We start from the raw sequence: 20,908 nt of genomic DNA on the forward strand, positions 1-20,908 counted from the left end.
TCCAAGTATGTAGAAGCCATTACCTTATTTTTGGCTTCCCCATTTCACTTCCACACTGATAAGTGCTCAACCACATAAGGGAACCTGCAACAAAATGTTTCAGTGTACAGTGGTACCTCGGATTAAGTACTTAATTCGTTCCGGAGGTCCGTACTTAACCTGAAACTGTTCTTAACCTGAGGCACTACCTTAGCTAATGGGGCCTCCTGCTTTTGCTGCGCCACCGGAGCACAATTTCTGTTCTCATCCTGAAGCAAAGTTCTTAACCTGAAGCACTATTTCTGGGTTAGCGGAGTCTGTAACCTGAAGCGTATGTAACCTGAAGCGTATGTAACCCAAGGTACCACTGCATCTTCACCTCCATGTCACCAAGGTTAGCTGGTCCTCAAGTGACAATGCTAGATCCAGGACTCCCCAAAGACCTCGTCCAGAACAGACTGCATACTCACTTCCTAAACATGGGAACCATCTACCTGCAGTACATCTGTCTTGTCAGGATTCAGTCTTGGTTTACTGACCTTCATTGAGCCCATTACCAAACCCAGGCACCAGTCCAGCACCTACGTAGCCTCACATGACTCAGATGACAAACAGAACTGTGTTTCAATGATACACTGATGACAGTAGTAGATAGGTAGCCGTGTTGGTCTGCCATAGTCAAAATAAAAAAATTCCTTCCAGTAGCACCTTAAAGACCAACTAAGTTAGTTCTTGGTATGAGCTTTCGTGTGCATGCACACGAAAGCTCATACCAAGAACTAACTTAGTTGGTCTTTAAGGTGCTACTGGAAGGAATTTTTTTATTTTGACACTGATGACAGCTCACTCCAAATCTTCTGATGACCTTACTTAGCAGTTTCATCCACATGTTGAAAAGCATGGGAGTCACGATGAATAACACCTTGCAGGACTTCACAACACAGCTGTTGGGGCCCAAGCAGAAGTCCCCCAATGTTACTTTCTAAAAATGACTCAGGAAGTAGGAATTATGTCATATCAGCATGTCTGCAACTCCCATTACACAGAATCGATCCAGCAAGATACCATGATTGATAGCATCAAAAACCTTGGAGAGATCCAGGAGAATCAGCAGGTTTTGTTCTCCCTATCTCTCTCCATACACCATCAGAGGACCAAGGGTTGTTTCAGTTCCAACCAGCCCTGAACATGGATGAAACAAGCCACCATCTTCTCAGGCACCTTGTCCCTAAAAGGGGATATCAGTGACTAGGTGATAGTTGTTAGTCTCATGAATCCAAATAGGGCTTCTTAAGGAACAGATATGCTATAGCTCCCAGCATCTTCACACAAAGAAGAATCCATGACCACATGAACCGACCCAGTCAATCCCCTCCAGATAGTTTTGACCAAGAGCAATCCTGTTTTGAACAAGGTAAAATAGTTTATTATAACAGTTTATTTGCAGTTGTTATGTGAATGTTTAAATTGAATGTATTCTGGTTTAACTGCAATAAGGCACCAGGACTAGAGTGGTAATCTGAAATCCAAGTTTTGAGGAGGGATGGAAAAGGAAATCAAGACTAGTAGTTGCATTCCAAGAATAAGGGGCAACAAGGAAAAATGGCTAGCATCATTTAAGGGAACTGGAGACCTTTGGACAGCTGTATAGGACTGCTTGTACTTTTTATTTTATTTTTAAGAAAGCAGTGCCCCCATGCCATATGGCATACTGCTTTTGAAACTGAAGGGAATGAAAGCAACCAGCTTTTTTATTATGATGCAGAGTTCAAAGGCAAAACAGAGAGAGTAGAACATTATTTTGACTGCAGAAACTCTCTTGTATGACCCAAGCAGCTCTTTGAATCCTGGCCTAAGATTTATTTTTTAATAGGACTATTCAAAGCAGATACGAAGTGGTGTTTCCAAAAATGTTATAAAGTGACCCAGAAATTTGGGGTGGGGGTGCCGAGGAAGTTAATGTTGTTCTTCAATACCTTGGAGCACATTGTTTCTGACGCCTGTTCTGAATTGTTGGTATCCTGAGAATTATCCTTTGATCCCAATGGTGGCAACTATTGGTTAACTTGACATCTGCAAATCACTACTGGAATGAAAACTGCTAGGCTTTGCACATTCATATTTCGTTCATATGCTAGGCAATGAAGCTGGTTTCATTGTTTTCTGTGTTTGCGGTTTTACTGGTAGCAGTGGATGAGCATTTTTGTCCTTTGTGCAGCCTCCTCTTCTTGCCATCATAAAATAATGCAACATCACTGTTTGTAGATTCTGATGGGAAAATAAAAAGGGGTAAGATGATGTGGTGTATGTGTGATGACTTCCACATATGTGGAAAAAGTAATTCAGTTAACAAGATCAAGGAAGATGTTTTGGAACAATGTGCTCCTTTTTCTAATTTATGTGCTGCAAGTTTGCAGTGAAATGGAAACTGGCAGCTATTGTCCAGGACATGCTGTTAAGGACTTTTTTTCTTTATTTTTTTTAAAGTAGACATACGTATAATGACTGGACAACTACCACAACCTAAACCCTGAAATAAAGTAAAACTCAATGAGAAATGTAATGTTGAATATAAAATTAAGCTCTGTGAAGCCTTTGAAAAGTTCAAGAGATCACATGGGAATTGTATAAAACAGCTAACAAGCTTAAAAACAAAGTGGCCAGACTGGTGGAGTGATGGGGAATTAATGATTTTGAGACAACTCTGTCCACTTGCTAACATAAGCTCTATTTCTACAGCCTTGCATGGTATAATGCAAGGATCAGGAACATGCGGTCCTCCAGATGTTGCTGGATTAAATCTTCCAGCATCCTTGATCATTAGCAATGCTGGCTGGGGACTGGATTCCAACAGGTTCCCCATCAACAAAATGTCAGTAATGCTCAGTAACTCCCTAGTCTATCCTGTCTGGTGCTTTTCTTCTTAGATGTATCTTTGAGTGTTTGTCTAAAATGCCATTTTCTCATTGGTTCAAATGGATCTGCCCTATTTATGGCTTGAAGATAATACCTGGTGCCCAAGGCCTTTGTTCTAGAGCAGGCATTTCCAACACATAGATTGTGATCTACTAGTAGATCCTGGTAGATCTTTGGCTCCTCAGTGATCTCCCCCCCCCAAGAAGGGAAAAAACAACAACTGTGGGTTCCTAAAAAGCTCAACAACTTTGCCTTTCCCAAAAAAGCTCAACAACTTTGGTCTATTTAACGACAATGGGTAGATCACTGCCAGTTTTTTTTATACTGTAAGTAAATTGCAGTCTATTGTGAGTTGGATGTCCCTGCTCTAGAGAATATCCCCCCCCCCATATATTTTGATCCCATCCCTATTCCTACATAAGATCAACAACATTCTGTAGCTTGACTGTGGATTAGACATGAGCTACTCCTGAATTGTGGAGGATTACAACTTTTTACTCTGATATGTGTGTGTGTGTGTGTGTGTGTGTGTGTGTGTGTGAGAGAGAGAGAGAGAGAGAGAGAGAGAGAGAGAGAGAGAGAGAGATATTTAAAAAGAGCCCAGCAGGCTGAACTTCAATGTGCTTTAAGAATAAAGTGATTTTGAAAGGTGAAAGAAAGAAATGAGGAAATGGGGTAGGGTTCCTAATTAAGTAACTATCCTTGCCTTTTTTTTACAAACTTGTAATTCAGGTCTTGTTATATCTGCACATGTTGCCAGGTGTTCAGGCAGTATTATTTGCCAGAAGTGCTTGTTCTCACTTGTGTTGAAACAAGAATACTGGTGCATTTTGTTTTGCATGTCGATCCTTTCTGTGAGGATCTATTTCTGTTATTAGTGTGCTATTGAACTGTTGCAATAGGCTTCAAGTTAACATTACTTCCTAGAGGATGACCATTTGACTGCATCTTGAAGTACTATGCAAGCTATAGCTTGAGGAACAACCCGCAAGAAGGGTTAAAATGGTAAATCAAGAGAAGGAGGGCACCCAAGGCATGCATTTTGCAAATGTCAGAGCACCTAGTCTCTTACTTTTTAAAGACTGTGCAGAAAAGTAGCTTATGATTATTTAAGTTTATGATTTAAAAAAATATATATATTTGGTTATATCCTCCATGTGCACACATGCAGAATGTTATGTTTTTATTTTCCTTTTTTAGCAAATTGTTTTGACTGTCAAAATCTTCAGCAAGAAGTATATAGCCCTGATTATTATTTTTTTACAATCAACTGCATTAGCACAATGATGTGTTTATGTGCATGAAAACACATCCATGCAAGGGCACCCAACTAGCACCCAACAGCAGCAATTGTATGAGTGTTGTCTCTGTCCCTCTACTTGTACATACAGGCATTACATCAGCACACCTGTTCTGTAAGGGGAAGTTTTGCCGGCTGTCCTCTCATCACTTAGAACAGGGGTCAGCAAACTTACTCAGCAGGGGGCTGGTCCACTGTCCCTCAGACCTTGTGGGGGTCCGGACTATATTTTGAAGGGGAAAAAATGAACGAATTCCTATGCCCCACAAATAACCCAGAGATGCATTTTAAATAAAAGGGCACATTCTACTCATGTAAAAACACGCTGATTCCCGGACCGTCCGCGGGCCAGATTTAGAAGGCGATTGGGCCGGATCCGGCCCCCAGGCCTTAGTTTGCCTATCCATGACTTAGAATTTCTAAGTATTAACCTTACTGAGCCTGGCAGAGGGAGCAAGAGCAGCCTCAGCTGCTGAGAGACCTTCTGCTATTGTAGAGCAGCTAGCAGGAAGAAAGTAAATGATAGCTCCATTAGCTTATTGAGCTGCCATAAGTCTTTTTAGCAGCCAGAAGATCCTACATCTATTTGTCACCTATGTAACACATACATGACAAATATGAAATGTTGGATCAAATAATAGACTCTTCATAAATCAAATTACAGTATTAATGTCCGGTGAATCTACCATCTCCTATACTGAAGAGGTTATCAATACTGTCAAATTGCCCCTGCCTTTTCAGGCATGTACTATTTGGACAGGCCTTCACAGTATGAATTTATCTTTTTAACCAATAAGTATCTATACATTTCCCCCACATTTTAAATTGTTTGATACATATTTATGGGCTGATTTTATATCAGTTGTAAGCTGTCTTGATGTACTTCATGTGAACTATAAATTCCTGTATGTAATTATGCATGTGGGTACATGAAAGCATAGAAAGAGTTTTGTGAATAGAGCTTTTTTCCAGCTATTATTTAAAAGCAAAGTTGCTATCATAGAAATGGCTGTCAGCACCTTACATGCACAGCCTGCTCATGTATCCACATTCAGAAGCATGTTGAATAGTTGAGCTGCATGGCCAGAAAATGGTGTAGAGAAGTATGTGCTGTAGAATTTTCATAAAAGAGATAAATGTTCAAAATGTTTCTGTTGTATAGAAAAGATATATTTGGAGACAGTGCGAATAGAGAACCAATTATAACTTTGAATAGTAAAACAATGCAACAGCTCGCATGTGGCACTTCTTAAACTCTGACTCTTGGCTACTTATCTGTTTAAAAGTGGCACTCATCATGTGCCCCTTTTCCAATGGGTAATGATGTTAACAAAATAATAGTGCTTAAATGCCATAAACATTGCTTCTTGACTTTTTATGGTTGCCATGACAGTGCAATTGGAACGCTAGTCCTTACCCCCAATTTTCTTCTAAAATGGGTTTTGATGGAGTATACTCTCCATAGTACTCTGGCTGCAGCCCATATAAAGCTGTTTCTATATATTACTGGCATAAAACTGTGGTCACTTACCTTGGCCTAGGAAGCAAGACAGGGTTGGAAAAACTTGTTTTCTACATAGGGTTGGATTAAGGGGGTGCCTGCCTGTGTACCTGCCTTCAAACTTCTGTCCCTTTATGAGAAGCAAACTGCATATGTATAAATATGCATTATTTAAAATCCAATGAATAGTTTCCTAATGGATAAACAACTTTGGGGGGTGGCAATAGAGTGGGGGAAAGATGAAGGGAGTTTAACTCCTCCTATCCCTGTTGTTGTTTAGTCATTTAGTCATGTTCGACTCTTCGTGACCCCATGGACCAGAGCACACCAGGCACTCCTGTCTTCCACTGCCTCCCGCAGTTTGGTCAAACTCATGCTGGTAGCTTCGACAACACTATCCAACCATCTTGTCCTTTGTCGTCCCCTTCTCCTCGTGCCCTCCATCTTTCCCAACATCAGGGTCTTTTCCAGGGAGTCTTCTCTTCTCATGAGGTGGCCAAAGTATTGGAGTCTCAGCTTCAGGATCTGTCCTTCCAGTGAGCAATCAGGGCTGATTTCCTTAAGAATGGATAGGTTTGATCTGCTTGCAGTCCATGGGACTCTCCCTTCATGGATCATTGCCTTGCCATGGCGAAGGGGCTTAAATAACTCAGAGAAGCTATGAACTATGTTGAGCAGGGCACCCAAGATGGACAGGTCATAGTGGAGAGTTTTGACCAAACGTGATCCACCTGGAGCAAGCCACTCCAGTATCCCTGCCAAGAAAACTCCTTCTATCCCTACCCACTATTATCTTCTCAAGCAGCTTGTATCTCACATTGCCACCTGTATTTTGGACCAGCTGCATTTTCTGGATGGTCTTCATGGGCAGCCCCATGTAGGCCACACCATAACAGCCTAATCTGGAGCATGAAATGCTAGTCTGGTTTCTCCTCCCATGTGTGCAGCTAGTGTATAAGGCAAAACTGGTAAAAAGCGTTCCTTGGCAACTGTTGCAATCTAGCCATTTAGAACTTGGGCTGGATCCAGATTGAAAACAGGCTGTTGCAGGAAGTCCAACCCTGCCCAGAACAGGCTGTACACCTTATTCCTGTCCAAAAGTGTCTCTCTCTTGTCTGGATTTAGCTTTCTTAGTAAGTGAAATGATAAATACATACAAGCCACCATGTGCTAACACTCCACATCTGCTAGCAAGTGACTCTCCCAAGGCAAAATTACTTCATTCAAGCCAGGGAAGTAATTTCAACTACAAGAATGTGGGAATCAGAGGCCATTAGCTTGGTCCCTTATAGCAGATATTAGGCTTCTTTGAAGCTTTTGCAGACGACCAATCTCTTTGCATTTCCCCTCTTAACAATTTATGTGAAGGCTTAATTAGGATGCAGGTTTTACTGTGGTGATATAATGGGCTAGAAGAAGGAATGGGGGAAATATTAGAAGAATCTGAGATTGAGCTCATCTGCATATGTGTGGTTCGTTCAAGAGCTAATGTGGTTTAGTGGTTAGAAGGTTTGAACAGGACTGAACAGGCCAAGGCTATTTCCTATCTCTCAGCCTAACTTACATAGCAGGTTTGTTGTGAGGATAAAATAGGGAAATGTACCATGCATGCATGATACCTTGTTTTCCTTGGAGGAAAGCTGTGATATAAACAGAATAACACTTCTATGTGGATATGAGGCCTTTATAAGACATGTTTACAGGCTTCCAACCTCACTGGAAATGTAAATACACAGTTTGGATTTACTGGGAGGCAGCGGACTCAAGGAACCCACTTTATGCTCTACTGGGATAGATGCTGCAGGGACTTGGTTCTTGAGTACTTAGAGAGGGAGAAGGAGAGAGAGAGAGAGGGAGAGAGAGAGAACCACCACCACACTCCTTAGTAATGTTTATATATATATCAACCAAGTGAGGTCATATCTCTTTTTTTCCTTACAAAGGTAAAGCCTGGACACATCCATTTTTGTACACTGCTGCTGCTAGGTCACAGAAAGGAGCCATGAATGACGTTGCACAGAAGGCAGAGGTATGTATGGTGGTATGAAGGGGGAAGTACAAACAATAAACTCTGGCTTTATTATAGTAGCCTAAATTAAACAATATAATATAACCAAGAGTCTTAGATCCTTGATTCTCAGCATGTGAAGTGGGCACCTGTAGGGTGATGGAATGGTTGTCAGGGAATGCACACGTCTTAGGGCTCTGCATATTTTCACTCTGTCCAGAAAACTGTGTGAGTTCACATGCACAAGGGAAAAAGGCATGCACAGATCATCATCTACTGCTACTGAATGAATGGGGAAGTCACATTTGATAGGATTTCCATTTGTCACACAAACTGTCCCTAAGATGTACATCTGACTTCTAGCCCAAGAATCGTGTGTGTGTGTGTGTGTAATCCTAAAGCAAAAATTGTAGAGTATTTAAGTTTAAAACAGTACAATTGTTAAACTGTGAAGTTGTTCTGTGGCATTACAATAAATGGAAAAGTAAAGAGAGGCAAAAAGTCTGGTTCAATTAGCAATTGTGTTGTTTTTTTTAATAACAAGTATTTCTAGACATGACTGTGATCCATCTGTTATTGGAAGCTTTAAGTTTAGGTTTAATACAAAAACAACTTCATGAGAGATTCCTATACCTGTGCAAAAGAAAGAGTCTGTTTTTCTCTTTAAAAATAAACATTGTAAATTCAGCTCAGGTTCCAGTTTATTGCCTGTCTCTTCAAAAGTCTCACATTCTGTCTAATATTCCATGCAATTTCTCTTCATCTGCTTCTACCATCTTTCTCTTGTCTTTGCCTTCTCCCTGTCTTCACAAAGATTCTGCTTTCTTCGTCTAAACCTGTCCCAAAGTCCTATGTGCCCAAACTTCGAAAGGGTGATGTAAAGGATAAATTCGAAGCCATGCAGAAAGCAAGGGAAGAAAGAAATCAAAGGCGATCTAGAGATGAGAAGCAAAGAAGAAAAGAACAGTATGTTAGAGAAAGAGAATGGAACAGGCGGAAGCAGGAGGTCAATTCCTTTGCAAAAATTCATTTCTATTACTTTTATTTCCTTTCAAGCTTTTAAAAATAACTTACCAACTTCTACACTGCAGTACAAATAAATATACTTTGATCCAGCTATATAAAATATTTTATAACTTTGCATAAACCCTCTAGATTTATTTACGTTTTAAATCCTTTAAAAAAAAGTGAAAATTGATGTTTCTTATTCATTATTTCAGATGATAGAACTACTTGCTTCTGATGATGAGGAAGAAAAGTCTAAAGTTGAGAAAGCTTATGTTCCAAAACTAACAGGTAAGAATTAAGAGTTAAAGTCTATTTTGCAAGAGATTGGACCTCCGTCACCTATTCTTTGGTAACAGCTCGTGTTGATTACTGCAACATTCTGTGGGGCTGCCAACTTTTAAGAAGTTCGGCAGCTGTGGTTAGTAAAGAATGCTGTGGCTTGCCTCCTGACAGGGATAGGAGGGCACAAAGAATGTATCTGACCAACTGCATTGGCTGTCTTCATGCTTCCTTCCAGGACCAATAAAAAAATGCTGGCGATCATCTCTAAAGCTTTCTATGGTCTACAGCCTTGAGGAACTCCATTAAGCCCCCAGTCAACACATTCCTGCCTCCTTCCTTAGGAGGTGTGTTGCTCTGCATTCTATCTCTTAGATAAATCTACAAAAGCAAGGTGCACTGTGGTGCTGCCTATGCTCTAGAGCAGCGATGGATTAACCTTTTTCCTATGAAGGGCAATTGACCCATGGTGGAAGCCATTCAGGAGCCATACAGCACCACATGGCTGTATAATACGCTTTCTGTGTGCCATCCCATCTCTTGACCACATGAAAATTAGGCCAAGGGCAGTAGCATGTCCCCCCACAAGCTGCAAGCTCCCTATCCAAGCTCCAGACTATGCTCCAGTTCAACTTGCTACCTCCTCCTTCGCATTTCTAAACAAATATATTTATGCTAATGTAAGCTAGTGTTTTACGAATGATGGATAGTCAGGTGATAAACTGAGTTGTTCGTTTTTCCCTTTTGTTTTTCATAGGGACTGTCAAAGGGAAGTTTGCAGAAATGGAAAAGCAGAGGCAGGAGGAAGAAAGGAAAAGAATGGAAGAGGAAAGGAAGCGGAGGATTGAACAAGACATGATAGAGAAAAGGAAAATTCAGAGAGAACTAGCAAAGAAAGCACAAGAGGTAGGCTTATAGTAATTTACAATATCCCATTCAAATGTTAAAATAAAAAAAAACCTAGCCATTTAAATTATAAACAGTAGTCTTCCACTTCTTACTTCCAAGACAAACAGCGCATTTGAAGCATCAGGTAGTATATGGAGTTTTTTTCTACCACATCAGTATTTTATTTACTATAACTATGTATTCTTCCATTCAATTATGTTGGGCGTTTGAAACATTTTGGTTTTTTGCCTACATAGTCACAGAGTGTCATATTCAGCAATGAAGGAGATACAATGTTCTGATGTTTTAAATTGCTGAAAATACAATTTGGCCGCAGCAGCAAATGGTTATTTACAAAATGGAAGAGTTGCGTTTGGATGTTAAGAGGCTAACTGAACCTGGCTTGACTGTACTTGGTCCTCTCTGCAGAAAATGGGTAAAGCCAGGGCAAGTTATAAAGTCTCTTACCTACTGTACTGACACTGAATATCAATTCTGTAGCCATTTGTGAATGCAACATAGCCACATTCTTCCTTGGGGAGGGTCATATTTGGTGTGTTGCCTGCATTCTTGGCATTCAGTATTAAAGCGCCGTTTTCTTTATGAGAATTGGGTGCTAGGATCAGGTGTCCCATGCTTTAATTTCCAAATGTGTGTATATGTATGAATGACTGGTTGCTATCAATAGGAAAATGTCCTGTGCTGTGCCGGTGCAGCCACACTAATCAAGTCAATTTGCCAGTAATGCTCATATACCTCTCAGGTTTATAAGATGCAACATGTCGCAAGATGTTGAAATATATGTTTTCTGATATTTGAACAATGAGAGAAATAGAGAAAAGGTTATGTAAAGGCAGTTTTTTACTGGTTTGAATAAGCTAAGAAATAAAATGCTCTTCTATTTGCATACGGAGGGAGAACAGTATGGTATGTTATAAGGTGAATTGCACTCAGAGTATCTGGAAAGGATCTGTATTACTTATTGAAGTGTTTTTGTATTTTGAAATTGACAATCAATCAGTTCAAAAGCAGTTCTGAGGCCGGTATTTTGTATGAAAAATTATTTGTTCATTTCATGGGATGAAATGTACAGAAGCAATTAAGACGCTTGTGATCTAACACTAATTTTGGGACATGGCTGTTGTCCAGATCTTGTACTACAAGCCATTGCTTGCAACTAGAAAGTAAATACCATTAGAAGTCCCAGTGTTCTTCAAAGCCACTCTTTATTTTTATTTTTTTAAAAAGATATTTATTAGAAGTTTAAGAATTACAAAAAAAGAGAGAGAAAACAACAAAAAATTTAACAAGACAAACATTACATTACAATACATAAAGAGAATAACATAAAAAAGAAAAAAAAACAATACAACAATACAGTAAAAAAGAACAATAACATAAAACCCCCCACATACATCCAGTATTCCATATCTTTACCTTTCATTTCTTGTTTCATCGACCTCCTCACAACTCCCTATTCTAATTCAATTAATTGTTTCCGCAAATTCTTTCCATCTTTCTCAATTTTTGTTCTATAATTTATCTTAACGGTCTAACCTTACATTTTTCTTTTTGGTCCATTATCAATCAACTTTTACTTAATTCTTTATTACATTCCTGCTAAAGCCATATAACTTCATTCCAGCATCCTTCTAACATTCATTAATTTTGCAATGTTTCTGTAAATATACTTTAAATTTTTTCCAATCTTCTTCCACCGACTCTTCTCCCTGGTCTCGAATTCTGCCAGTCATTTCCGCCAGTTCCATGTAGTCCATCAGCTTCATCTGCCACCTCAAAGCCACCCTTTACAGCATTGAGGAAGGTTGGGGATTTTTTGCCCCAAGGGCCCAAATAGCTGCTTCGGTTAACTTGTCTAATGTGCTACTGAAAGCTTCTTGCAAACAGGATAATTTGTGCAGCCATGCTTTCTTTAAAGCATTCCTTTCCAGCTTAACTCCTAAGAGCTGCTTTAAACATTATGGTCAGAAGCCGCCAGAAAACCCATGCAGTGTTCCCATGCTTCACCTTTATACTTCTGTGGAGCTGGCAGTTCCAGAAGTACAGATACTACACATGACAGCAGAGGCAAGATGTTAGCTTTACATGCTGCAGAGCCGTAGCTGCAGAGGGGTGGCTAGCCAGGCTTTTTGCCCCAGGTGAAGCCTCCATTGGGGTGCTATTGAGGTTACCTGCCTGTGTATGTACGTGTGTGTATGCAAATACACATGAGGAGTGCCAAACTGGGTCTTTGACCTGGGTAAAATAAAGCCTAGATTCGCCCCTGCATGCTGTGCATTGTGTTGAATGTTGACACGGACTTTTGGGTGACCTCCACACAGACACTGTAGCATTTAAATTTACCCATAACTTTGATCACCGGAAAGGTGCCCTTTTAGAGTTCTTTCTCTTGTTTACAATGCAACAAACATTCATTGTTGCTGTAGACAGTAACTAAGCCACCTTCAGCCTGCCAGAAATTCCGGTATTCTCAGTATCATAATGAAAGGTGAAGCATGAGTAATAAAGGTCTAACTGAACGTGTTAGCCTTACGGACTGTGTTAATAGTTGTTGCCAAATATTTAATTTAAGCAGAGAATGCATGTGTAGTGTGGGAACTAGTATGTAAAGGATGGTTTTACACATTAGATATTCACACTAGATGTTATAGGCACCCTTAAGTAACAATGTACTCCACACCCTATCAAATGAATACAGTGTGTGAAATTCAGGAAAGCTACCATGCGCTGCTCTGGTTTCGCCAGAAGCGGCTTAGTCATGCTGGCCACATGACCCGGAAAAACTGTCTGCAGACAAACGTTGGCTCCCTCGGCCAGTAAAGCGAGATGAGCACCGCAACCCCAGAGTCATTCGCAACTGGACTTAACCGTCAGGGGTCCTTTACCTTTACCTTTAATTGTTATTGTTGTAATTATATTTATAATTACCGGTATATCCTGCCTTTCCCCCCAGTACTAACCCAATCTCATTCCCAGACATTAACCAGGAAGCAAGAGCTTGATCCACTCTGATCACATTTTAGTATTTTTAAAGGGATATATGCAAAATTTTACATGTGGCTCATAGCTGAAGGACCTACGTATCCATAAATGAGCACAAAATAGGGTTGTGTGAAGGAATCGCCACATAAATTAAGGCCTTGGCCAGACATTGTTCTCCAGGGGAAAATCTCAACCCAGTAAGCATGTTAGGCTGTGGAGAAAGATACAAATTAAGTGTGCTGTTCTGTGCATAGGTGAATGCAGGATATCCCTGCTGCAGTAGCAAGGATTTTAAAGGCTTTCCAGATCACAGGGACAGGGAGACTGTGCTTTTCCAGTGAACATGCTTCAGCTCAGTTCACCCGTTACCAACCCTTCACCAACCATCTACTCCAGGTCTCCTGGGGCCTGCTGGTTTTGCTGCTTGTCCAGCACATCACAGGCCATGGTACAAAATTAGTGGGTTCAGTGTGGGAGCTTTCTAGCTGCTGCACATGGTGTACGATGGAGGAGGGCATGCTAAAGTCTGAACCTCTTGCGCAGTTGAGGTAAATACATCTGGAGAGCAATGTCTGACCAGCGGCTGCTTAGATTAGATGTACACACTAGAAGTGCACCTTTTAATGCCACATTTCGATTTGTCATTCGGCACAATATTTTCATTTTTAAAAATGTTTTTGCAAGGGGGAGCCAAAGAGTCAAAGTAACATTATTGTGTGAAATTCTTATTTAATAGATTGATGAGCAGTTAAACAATTCGGGAAGCGAATCGGCATCGGAGGTAATCAGACTTCTTTACCATGAAACATTCACCTATTTGTGACTCACTGTTTATTACATATCTAGTAATGGCCGGGTTAAACAAAAACACTTGGGAAAGACACGAAAGCACACTTTGCTAGCAGAGACAGTATACTATCAGACTGATCAGACTCGCCATGAGGTAAATGTGACCAGAATTACAATGACTTTTGCTTCTTTACACTGTGACTTTTCTTGGCTCTTTGCCATTTGCCAGTAACCGTTGATGACATGCACGCCTGCACATTATTTTACAATGCTGTTTCTTAATCCATTTACTTAATATGCTTCTGGCTGGGGCTGAAGGGAATGGTAGTGTAATACAGTTGGAAGGCACCATGTTGCTTAGCTCTATTCTTACAGTAATGTGAAGTGCATTCTGAAATGAGGTCAGTAGCCCCAAGGTAAATGTTGTGGTCTCATAAACCCTAAGGCGGCTACTATATTTACTGCTTGAATTGATGTAATGCCATTGCAGACACATTGTATGTGGCCTGTGGGCTATCTGCAGACAGTGCTATCTTGATTCCACTATGGCAGTTGCAATACATCTACATACAGTAATTAACAGAAATAGGATTGCATCTACCCATTATGCTTTGAGACAACTTTTTTTCCAAAAGTTGTGGAACAAGTTAATAGCCAAATGATTAACTAGGCACAAGAGTGTCTTAATTAAAGCCAGCTTAGGCTTTCAGAGCTGTTCACTTTCTAAGATTGTCTTTATGAAGTCCTTTGAATTTTTTATGTTATTTGCCTTGGCAGTATCTTTTAAAATTTAAGATCCCTCAAGAAACTGGCTACATTTTAAATGACTAAGATTAAGGTAGTCCCAGATGGGAAAGGACTCTTGCTTGAAGCTAAGCCAATCTGCATCTGGTCAGTACTTGAGTGTGGGATTGCTTGAGCATCCTAGTCTTAAATCCTATAATGTGAGAAAACATAAAAATCGAGTGAATAAAAATGAAATTGCTGTGGTTTCTGAACTCCCCACACCCCATGGACCACTTGAAAATTGCTGATGGACTTGGCAGGCCACTTAATGGTTTTCCTGCCTGTTGTAGCAATTTTAACAGCTGTGGTAGATGCTGTGTGATTTTTCATTGTATTTTAATTGCTATTTGTTGTGTTGTATTTTAACGCTGCAATCTGAATTTTATAGATTGCAAATGGTAGTAGAATAAAATACAAGAAACAAAAGAAGCAATGAAAATTAATATGAGTATTTAATATCAACATGCCTTGGACCACCTCAACGAAAGCATATGAGCCATTGATAGTCCATGAATCAGTTTGGGTACTCCTGTTCTAATGTATTTTCCAGAAATTAGGCTAACAAAACGTTTCCAGATATCCTACCATGATTTCATGGAGTGTAACTCCCATCTGACAGTCATCAAAATAGCTGCTCCTGCATGAAAGTGAATTCTTCTGCATAGTGGATGAGGAGGAGCATAGAATCTGACACAAGGATTACTACACTGCTGCATGGTCCCACAATTTTACCATGCCCTTTGTGTGGTACCACCAGTTCTTAACACCATGGTGTTTTTCTGTATTGTTTTGTTTTTTGGCGTGGAAAGTAGGTTTGAGGACAGAAGAGGGTGCCATCCCAGGGCTGTGTGTATGTGTGCGTGTGATCTTCTTTTCCTAGCAAGTGTTGTAATCGGAATTTTAATACTGATGTGTGGTAGATCTGTGCCTGTATTAGTAGCACTGCACTTCCCACATACTCATTTATATCACATTCATCGAAGTGGCACAAATAGGAGTGCCCTGCCCGCTAGATATGGTCCAGATAAACATGGACCTTCTATAGTTTTATTTGAGCATATGCCCCAGGCATTTAATAACCATATTTGCTCTACTTATTCACAACATCTACCTAGATCAGATTAGAAAAGGGTATTTACTACATTTGGAGCTAATCTCCCATCTTTTAATGCTTGAAAAGTACAAGCAAAGCTCAGTTTAATAGATGTAGTTGTCTTGAGATAACTCTTATCAACTTAAGGACCTGGTAAAGCAGCATATCAGTGTCAAATTAGGTGCTCAGCTTCTATCCGGACTGGGTTTTTACCTGAATGACCTGAACTTTTGAGAAAAAGATAAATGGAGTTACAATACGTTGGAGTGTCTCATTTGTCACGGACTTACTAGCTGGTTTAGGCAAGTCCCTCTTAGCTTCTCCATGAGCAATATAGGAATAATACTGACCTACCTTACAGGGTTGTTGTAAGGACTACAAACAGCTTCATAGATATATATTATTCTGCTGAATGTTCAGAAGTGCTAAACTGATGGCACGATTCAAGTATTCACAAATGATTGACAGCAGCTGTGCCCAGAGCTGGAGCAGCATCTCCTCCTGATGCCATTTTGCTACCCTAAAGACAGTCAGCTGTGGCCACAGATTTTGTCCAGAAATCCTCCAAGAAATTGAACATTTTGGTAGAAGCGTAATTCTTCACAGGCAGTAGTAGTTGCACAGTCCAAATGTTCACGGTGACATTTGTTTTTAACAACAGGAAGGTGATGATTCATTGCTAGTGACAGTAGTTCCCGTAAAACCTAGCAAAACACCTGGGAAGATGAAAATAAGTTTTGAGGACCTAGAGAGAGAGAGAGAAGAACAAGAAAGGCGAAAGCTTGAAGAAGAAAAGCGATTGAGATATGAGCAGGAAAAGCAAGCTCTCAGGGAAGTCAAATATTTCTCACCAGATGTGGTAAGCAAGATTGCGGGGGGAACCCCTTGCATGTTGACCCTAAGCATGCTTCATTGGAAAAAGGCTCCCGTTATTACAGCAAAACTTGCTTCCAACTAAGTGAATTCAGGAGTGCAGGGAAATCTGGGATTTCAAGACTGCATGCATTAAGTATCATGAGGATTTAAGTCGGAATAACAAACTTTTGTATATAGGATGAAGATGAAATGCTTGACAGCGAAAGAAAAGAATCACCCAGCCCTGGCAAAGTGAAACTAACATTTGAAGAATTGGAAAGACAGAGACAAGAAAATCAGAAAAGGCAAGCAGAGGAAGAGGCGAGGCAACGTCTGGAAGAGGAAAAACGTGCATTTGAGGAGGCAAGGCAACAAATGGTAAGCATATGGAGCAAAATATGGTCTTAGTGGAGGGGAGGATGGATGGACTTGGAGACATGTATGCCTGACCATATGAAAATTCAAAGCGGGGGACACACAATCAACCCTACCTCAATGTTCTCTCATACATCATGTCCTGCATGAATCCTTATGTTGTACTTCCACTTGCATTTCCTTGAATATTACTTGAATTACTGTGCTATTTAATTATATCTATTTTAGCTTCCATGCATGACCTTTGGTATATTTTAGTGGGAAGGGGGTGGGAATCTATATACATTATTTTAATACTAAAACTTTTTCTTGGTTATTTTTAAAAGTTCAATACCTCCCAAATTTGCTGCACCTTTCATCATCATTATTACTATTTACATGGTTTCTCTCTCTCTCCTGAAAGCTAAATGAAGATTATGATGATCAGGAAAATGAAAATTCCGTCAAGGAGTTCCGTCCTGGGAAACTGATACTTACCTTTGAGGAAATAGAAAGGCAGAGGCAAGAAGAAGAAAAAAAGAGAACAGAAGAGGAAGCCAGAAGGCGCATAGAAGAAGAGAAAAAGGCATTCGCTGAAGCAAGAAAAAGCATGGTAGGTGATTTATTTATTCATAAAAATACTTGTATACCACTGTTTCACACTAAAATACAGAGTAGTTTGCCAGTTATATCTATACAATAAAAACTATTTAAGACTTTTAAACCACAGAGCATCAACAAACTATCCCCGAAGTATTCCTAGTTGCTTGGATAAACCCGGCAGCATAGAAACATTTTTAGCAAACACTTTAAGGTCAAGGGGAGGTGCCCCCTAAATCTCTCTTGGAAGAGCATCACATAGGACTGGGCTGATGACACTATATGCGCCATTTCATGTCAATGTCAAATGAGCCTCAACAACTTGCATGATGACCAGCACATCTTAATCACTTTGGTGGCATCTCTCTCTCTCCGTACACACAAGAGGAGGAATCCAACAGCTTAGTGGTCAAGGCAAACTGTAGCAGGAAAACCAACTAGTCCATAGGCTTCAACAAACTTGCTCTTCCATGGACCCAGCAGTCTCCATAACAGGCGTTTCCCACCAAATTTCCCTTGCAGTGCCCATGTCTTCCCCTTTCTGTTGCAAGAGCTCCCCCACCAGTTTTGCAGAGAGGCACCCAATGGTCCAAGTGTAAATTACCTCCCTCACATCTCCTAAAGGTGCAAGTTATGCTCATGGGATTATAATCTGCAGAAGATCGGAAACACACTGTTCTGTTTCAGTTTACTGAAATTAGCACATGTCAATACAAAGCATGTCCTTCAAGAACTTGTTTCCATTAACTGGTCCCTGTCCCATAACTCTGTTTCATGTGAGCTTGGCAAAGGGAAAGGCTAGCAGTTTAAGAAGTTTGGATAAAAATTGCAATCCTCTAATTTAGCTCAGAGAAAGAGCACTTCCCATTATGGTCTTGGAGCTACTAATAAGTAAATAGGGATTGCAACCATTGTGCAGAGGGTAAGGATTGCATCTGGTGAGGAAATGGAGCATGTGGTGTTTTGTTTTAAATGTGGGAACATCACGGAGCATTTGGTTTCAATTTCCTATTTGGAAGAACTGATTAGTGCCCAGATCCTGTGTCAGTGTTCTGCTGGCAGTGTTTGTAGGGTTGGATTTATTTAGTATTTCACTTTTCACAATCCTTTAATACATTAATGTGCTTTGGTACATTAACATCTTATCTTTCCCCGTCAAGCTGTAACTTCCATATACATAACTGCCCTGTCGACTGAAGGTATAGGTGTGTGTGTGTGAAAGTGAGAGAGAGAGAGAGATTATCAGTGTTCAATGGAGATTTTATCCAAGAAAGAAGCGATGTTTTATATAAAACCCTTAGTGTAGTTACAAATAAGCAAACGCATCACAACTATCATTAAGCATAGCTGCACCTTAGACCAAAAAAAACACCTGTACATAGGTTTGGAGCAAGAGAAAAGCCTGCAAAGAATGCCTAGCTGAAGCTGATTTTCTTAGTTCTTTCTTCCAATAAGGCCCTGCCGTCACCCCTGAAAAGCTTTTCCAAAGGCTTTTGCTGAATTGAGAAGGGAGGATAACATGGGCGTAGCCAGGATTTTTGTTGGGGGGGGCAGGATTTTTGTTAGGGGGGCAGAACTGATGTGATTGGTCAGTTAGTTAAGTATTTCTATTGTTTTATTGATCTGGGGGAGAAACTGCCCCCCCTGGCTACGCCCCTTGAGGTAAAGGAGAAGGGATACTCAAAAATCATATAGAAGCACTTTTTGTGAGTGCCAGAGGTTTGTTGGGGGCTCTTGAGGAGCCAAATAAAGTGAACCTCTTTCCGGAGCCAAATAAAGTGAACCTCTCTAGATCCAAGTCACTTTGTGGATCTAAATTATAATATAATGGGATGATCAACACAAATGTAATTTTTCATCAGTGCAATGATAAAACTATTTCAAACAGAGTCCAGATGATGAGCTTTCGCCAATGTCTAAAACTGTATCCCAAGAATCTCTCACACCTGGAAAACTGGAAATTAACTTTGAGGAGCTACTGAGACAAAAAATGGAAGAAGAAAAGAGGCGTACAGAAGAGGAGCGCCGACAAAAACTGGAAATGGAAAAGCAGGAATTTGAGCAACTCAGACAAGAAATGGGAGAGGTCTGTCAATTCTTAACATGAATTGCTGTGACAAGTGCATGCAGAATTTTCTGCTTCTTGAATTAATACGAGGGGCGAGAAAAGCATGCAGTTTAAAAGCTTGTTGTGAAAATTATAGTTAGTAGCTAACTGGACTTCAAAATAAGCAGCAGGCAGGGTGTTGCGCACCCAGGCAATTCAATGCTGCTGCTCAAATCAATGTAAATTACATAATTAACAGTGCGTTATTTAAGCACTGCACATTTAGGATTTTTTTGGGTATTATTTGATTGTCAATAACCTTGTGGCATATTTTCCTTCAAATAGGAAGAGGAGGAGTGTGAAACCTTTGAGCTAAGCAGGGAATATGAGGAGCTAATAAGGTTAAAAAGAAGTGGTTCTATTCAAGCGAAGAGCTTGAAGAAAAAGTTTGAGAAAATTGGGCAGCTCTCCGAAGAAGAAATACAGAAAAAAATTGAAGAAGAAAGAGCAAGGAGAAGAGCTATGGATCAGGAAATAAAAGAAAGGGAAGCAGAGAAATTTCAAGAGGTAGGTCCCATTTTCAATTCAGCGGCTGCCTTGCGCTAGCTTCTGTGAGGGCTTGTGTGGCTACCACAAGACTTGAAGACTTACTGACAGCACTGTTTGTGTAAACCTGTCTCCACATGGTTACTACTTTGCATAACTGGATCCTATGGGACAGTGGGAATGTTTTAATCTAGCAACTGCAGGTAGGAAGGTCACATATGGATACGAAATTTATACGTTGCTGCATTGTGTGATCCACCCACGGGAAACTTGCAACCACAATACAGACAAGTACTGTTATCAACCAAAGGAGCAGTATTCTGAATCTGCCTTGTGATAACGTCTGAGCACCACTGGTTTGGCTGAACAGGTCTTGTGTTTTTTTAAAACCATTTTGAAAAAATGAGAAAGTGCTTTTTCAAAAAAATATTCGCATAGTGTGCACAGGACAATGTATATAATAATTATCAACAATACACAGATAAAAATCAGAAAAATTTAAAAGCAAATGCTTATCTGGATAGGCTTGTTGGAAATAAAAATGTTTTTGCAGGCATCCAAATGGGGGATTCACATCCACTTCTTGGGCTACTAGCCTGATACCTATAATTAGTTGTGTAAAATTACAGCTTGATTAAATCTGTAGTATGTCAATTTTGCAGTGTCTGTGTGGCTAAGTAGAAACTATGATAATCCCCTTCAGGCACGACTCTGCTCTCCAGATATTTTTGGGACTACAACTCCCACCATCCCTGATCACCGGTCCTGTTGGCTAGGGATGATGGGAGTTGCAGTCCCAAAACATCTGGAGGGCTGAGTTTGCCTATGCCTGCAGTAGTTACTTAACCAGTTTTTCTAGAGATCTACTCAATTTAAGAGGACAAAGAGAGTCCTCTGTGGTCAGAACGACCACATTCTGTCTAATGTCTTCTTTCCCTGCCTTTTGAAATGGATTT

The 20,908-nt window shown here is 40.2% G+C and overlaps 1 protein-coding gene across 6 annotated transcripts in view; it reads left to right on the forward strand.

Moving 5' to 3' along the window:
• The window catches only part of NEXN (nexilin F-actin binding protein), a 28,198-nt gene that overhangs the window by 3,520 nt on the left and 3,770 nt on the right, over positions 1 to 20,908 (forward strand). For 2 of the 6 annotated variants that reach the window (XM_081193748.1, XM_081193744.1), the window contains exons 2-11: positions 7,640 to 7,725; positions 8,519 to 8,710; positions 8,925 to 9,000; positions 9,749 to 9,897; positions 13,619 to 13,663; positions 16,212 to 16,409; positions 16,604 to 16,783; positions 17,184 to 17,372; positions 19,248 to 19,445; positions 19,752 to 19,973. In XM_081193748.1, the coding sequence (XP_081049874.1) occupies positions 7,699 to 7,725; positions 8,519 to 8,710; positions 8,925 to 9,000; positions 9,749 to 9,897; positions 13,619 to 13,663; positions 16,212 to 16,409; positions 16,604 to 16,783; positions 17,184 to 17,372; positions 19,248 to 19,445; positions 19,752 to 19,973 (1,476 nt within the window). In that variant the 5' untranslated portion in view covers positions 7,640 to 7,698. The remainder of the gene's footprint in view (positions 1 to 7,639; positions 7,726 to 8,518; positions 8,711 to 8,924; positions 9,001 to 9,748; positions 9,898 to 13,618; positions 13,664 to 16,211; positions 16,410 to 16,603; positions 16,784 to 17,183; positions 17,373 to 19,247; positions 19,446 to 19,751; positions 19,974 to 20,908) is intronic. The other 4 variants (XM_081193749.1, XM_081193746.1, XM_081193747.1 and 1 more) reach the window with 3 other exon arrangements.

This window comes from Podarcis bocagei (genome assembly GCF_964188305.1).
Source record: "Podarcis bocagei genome assembly, chromosome: 5".
Classification (NCBI taxonomy): domain Eukaryota; kingdom Metazoa; phylum Chordata; class Lepidosauria; order Squamata; family Lacertidae; genus Podarcis; species Podarcis bocagei.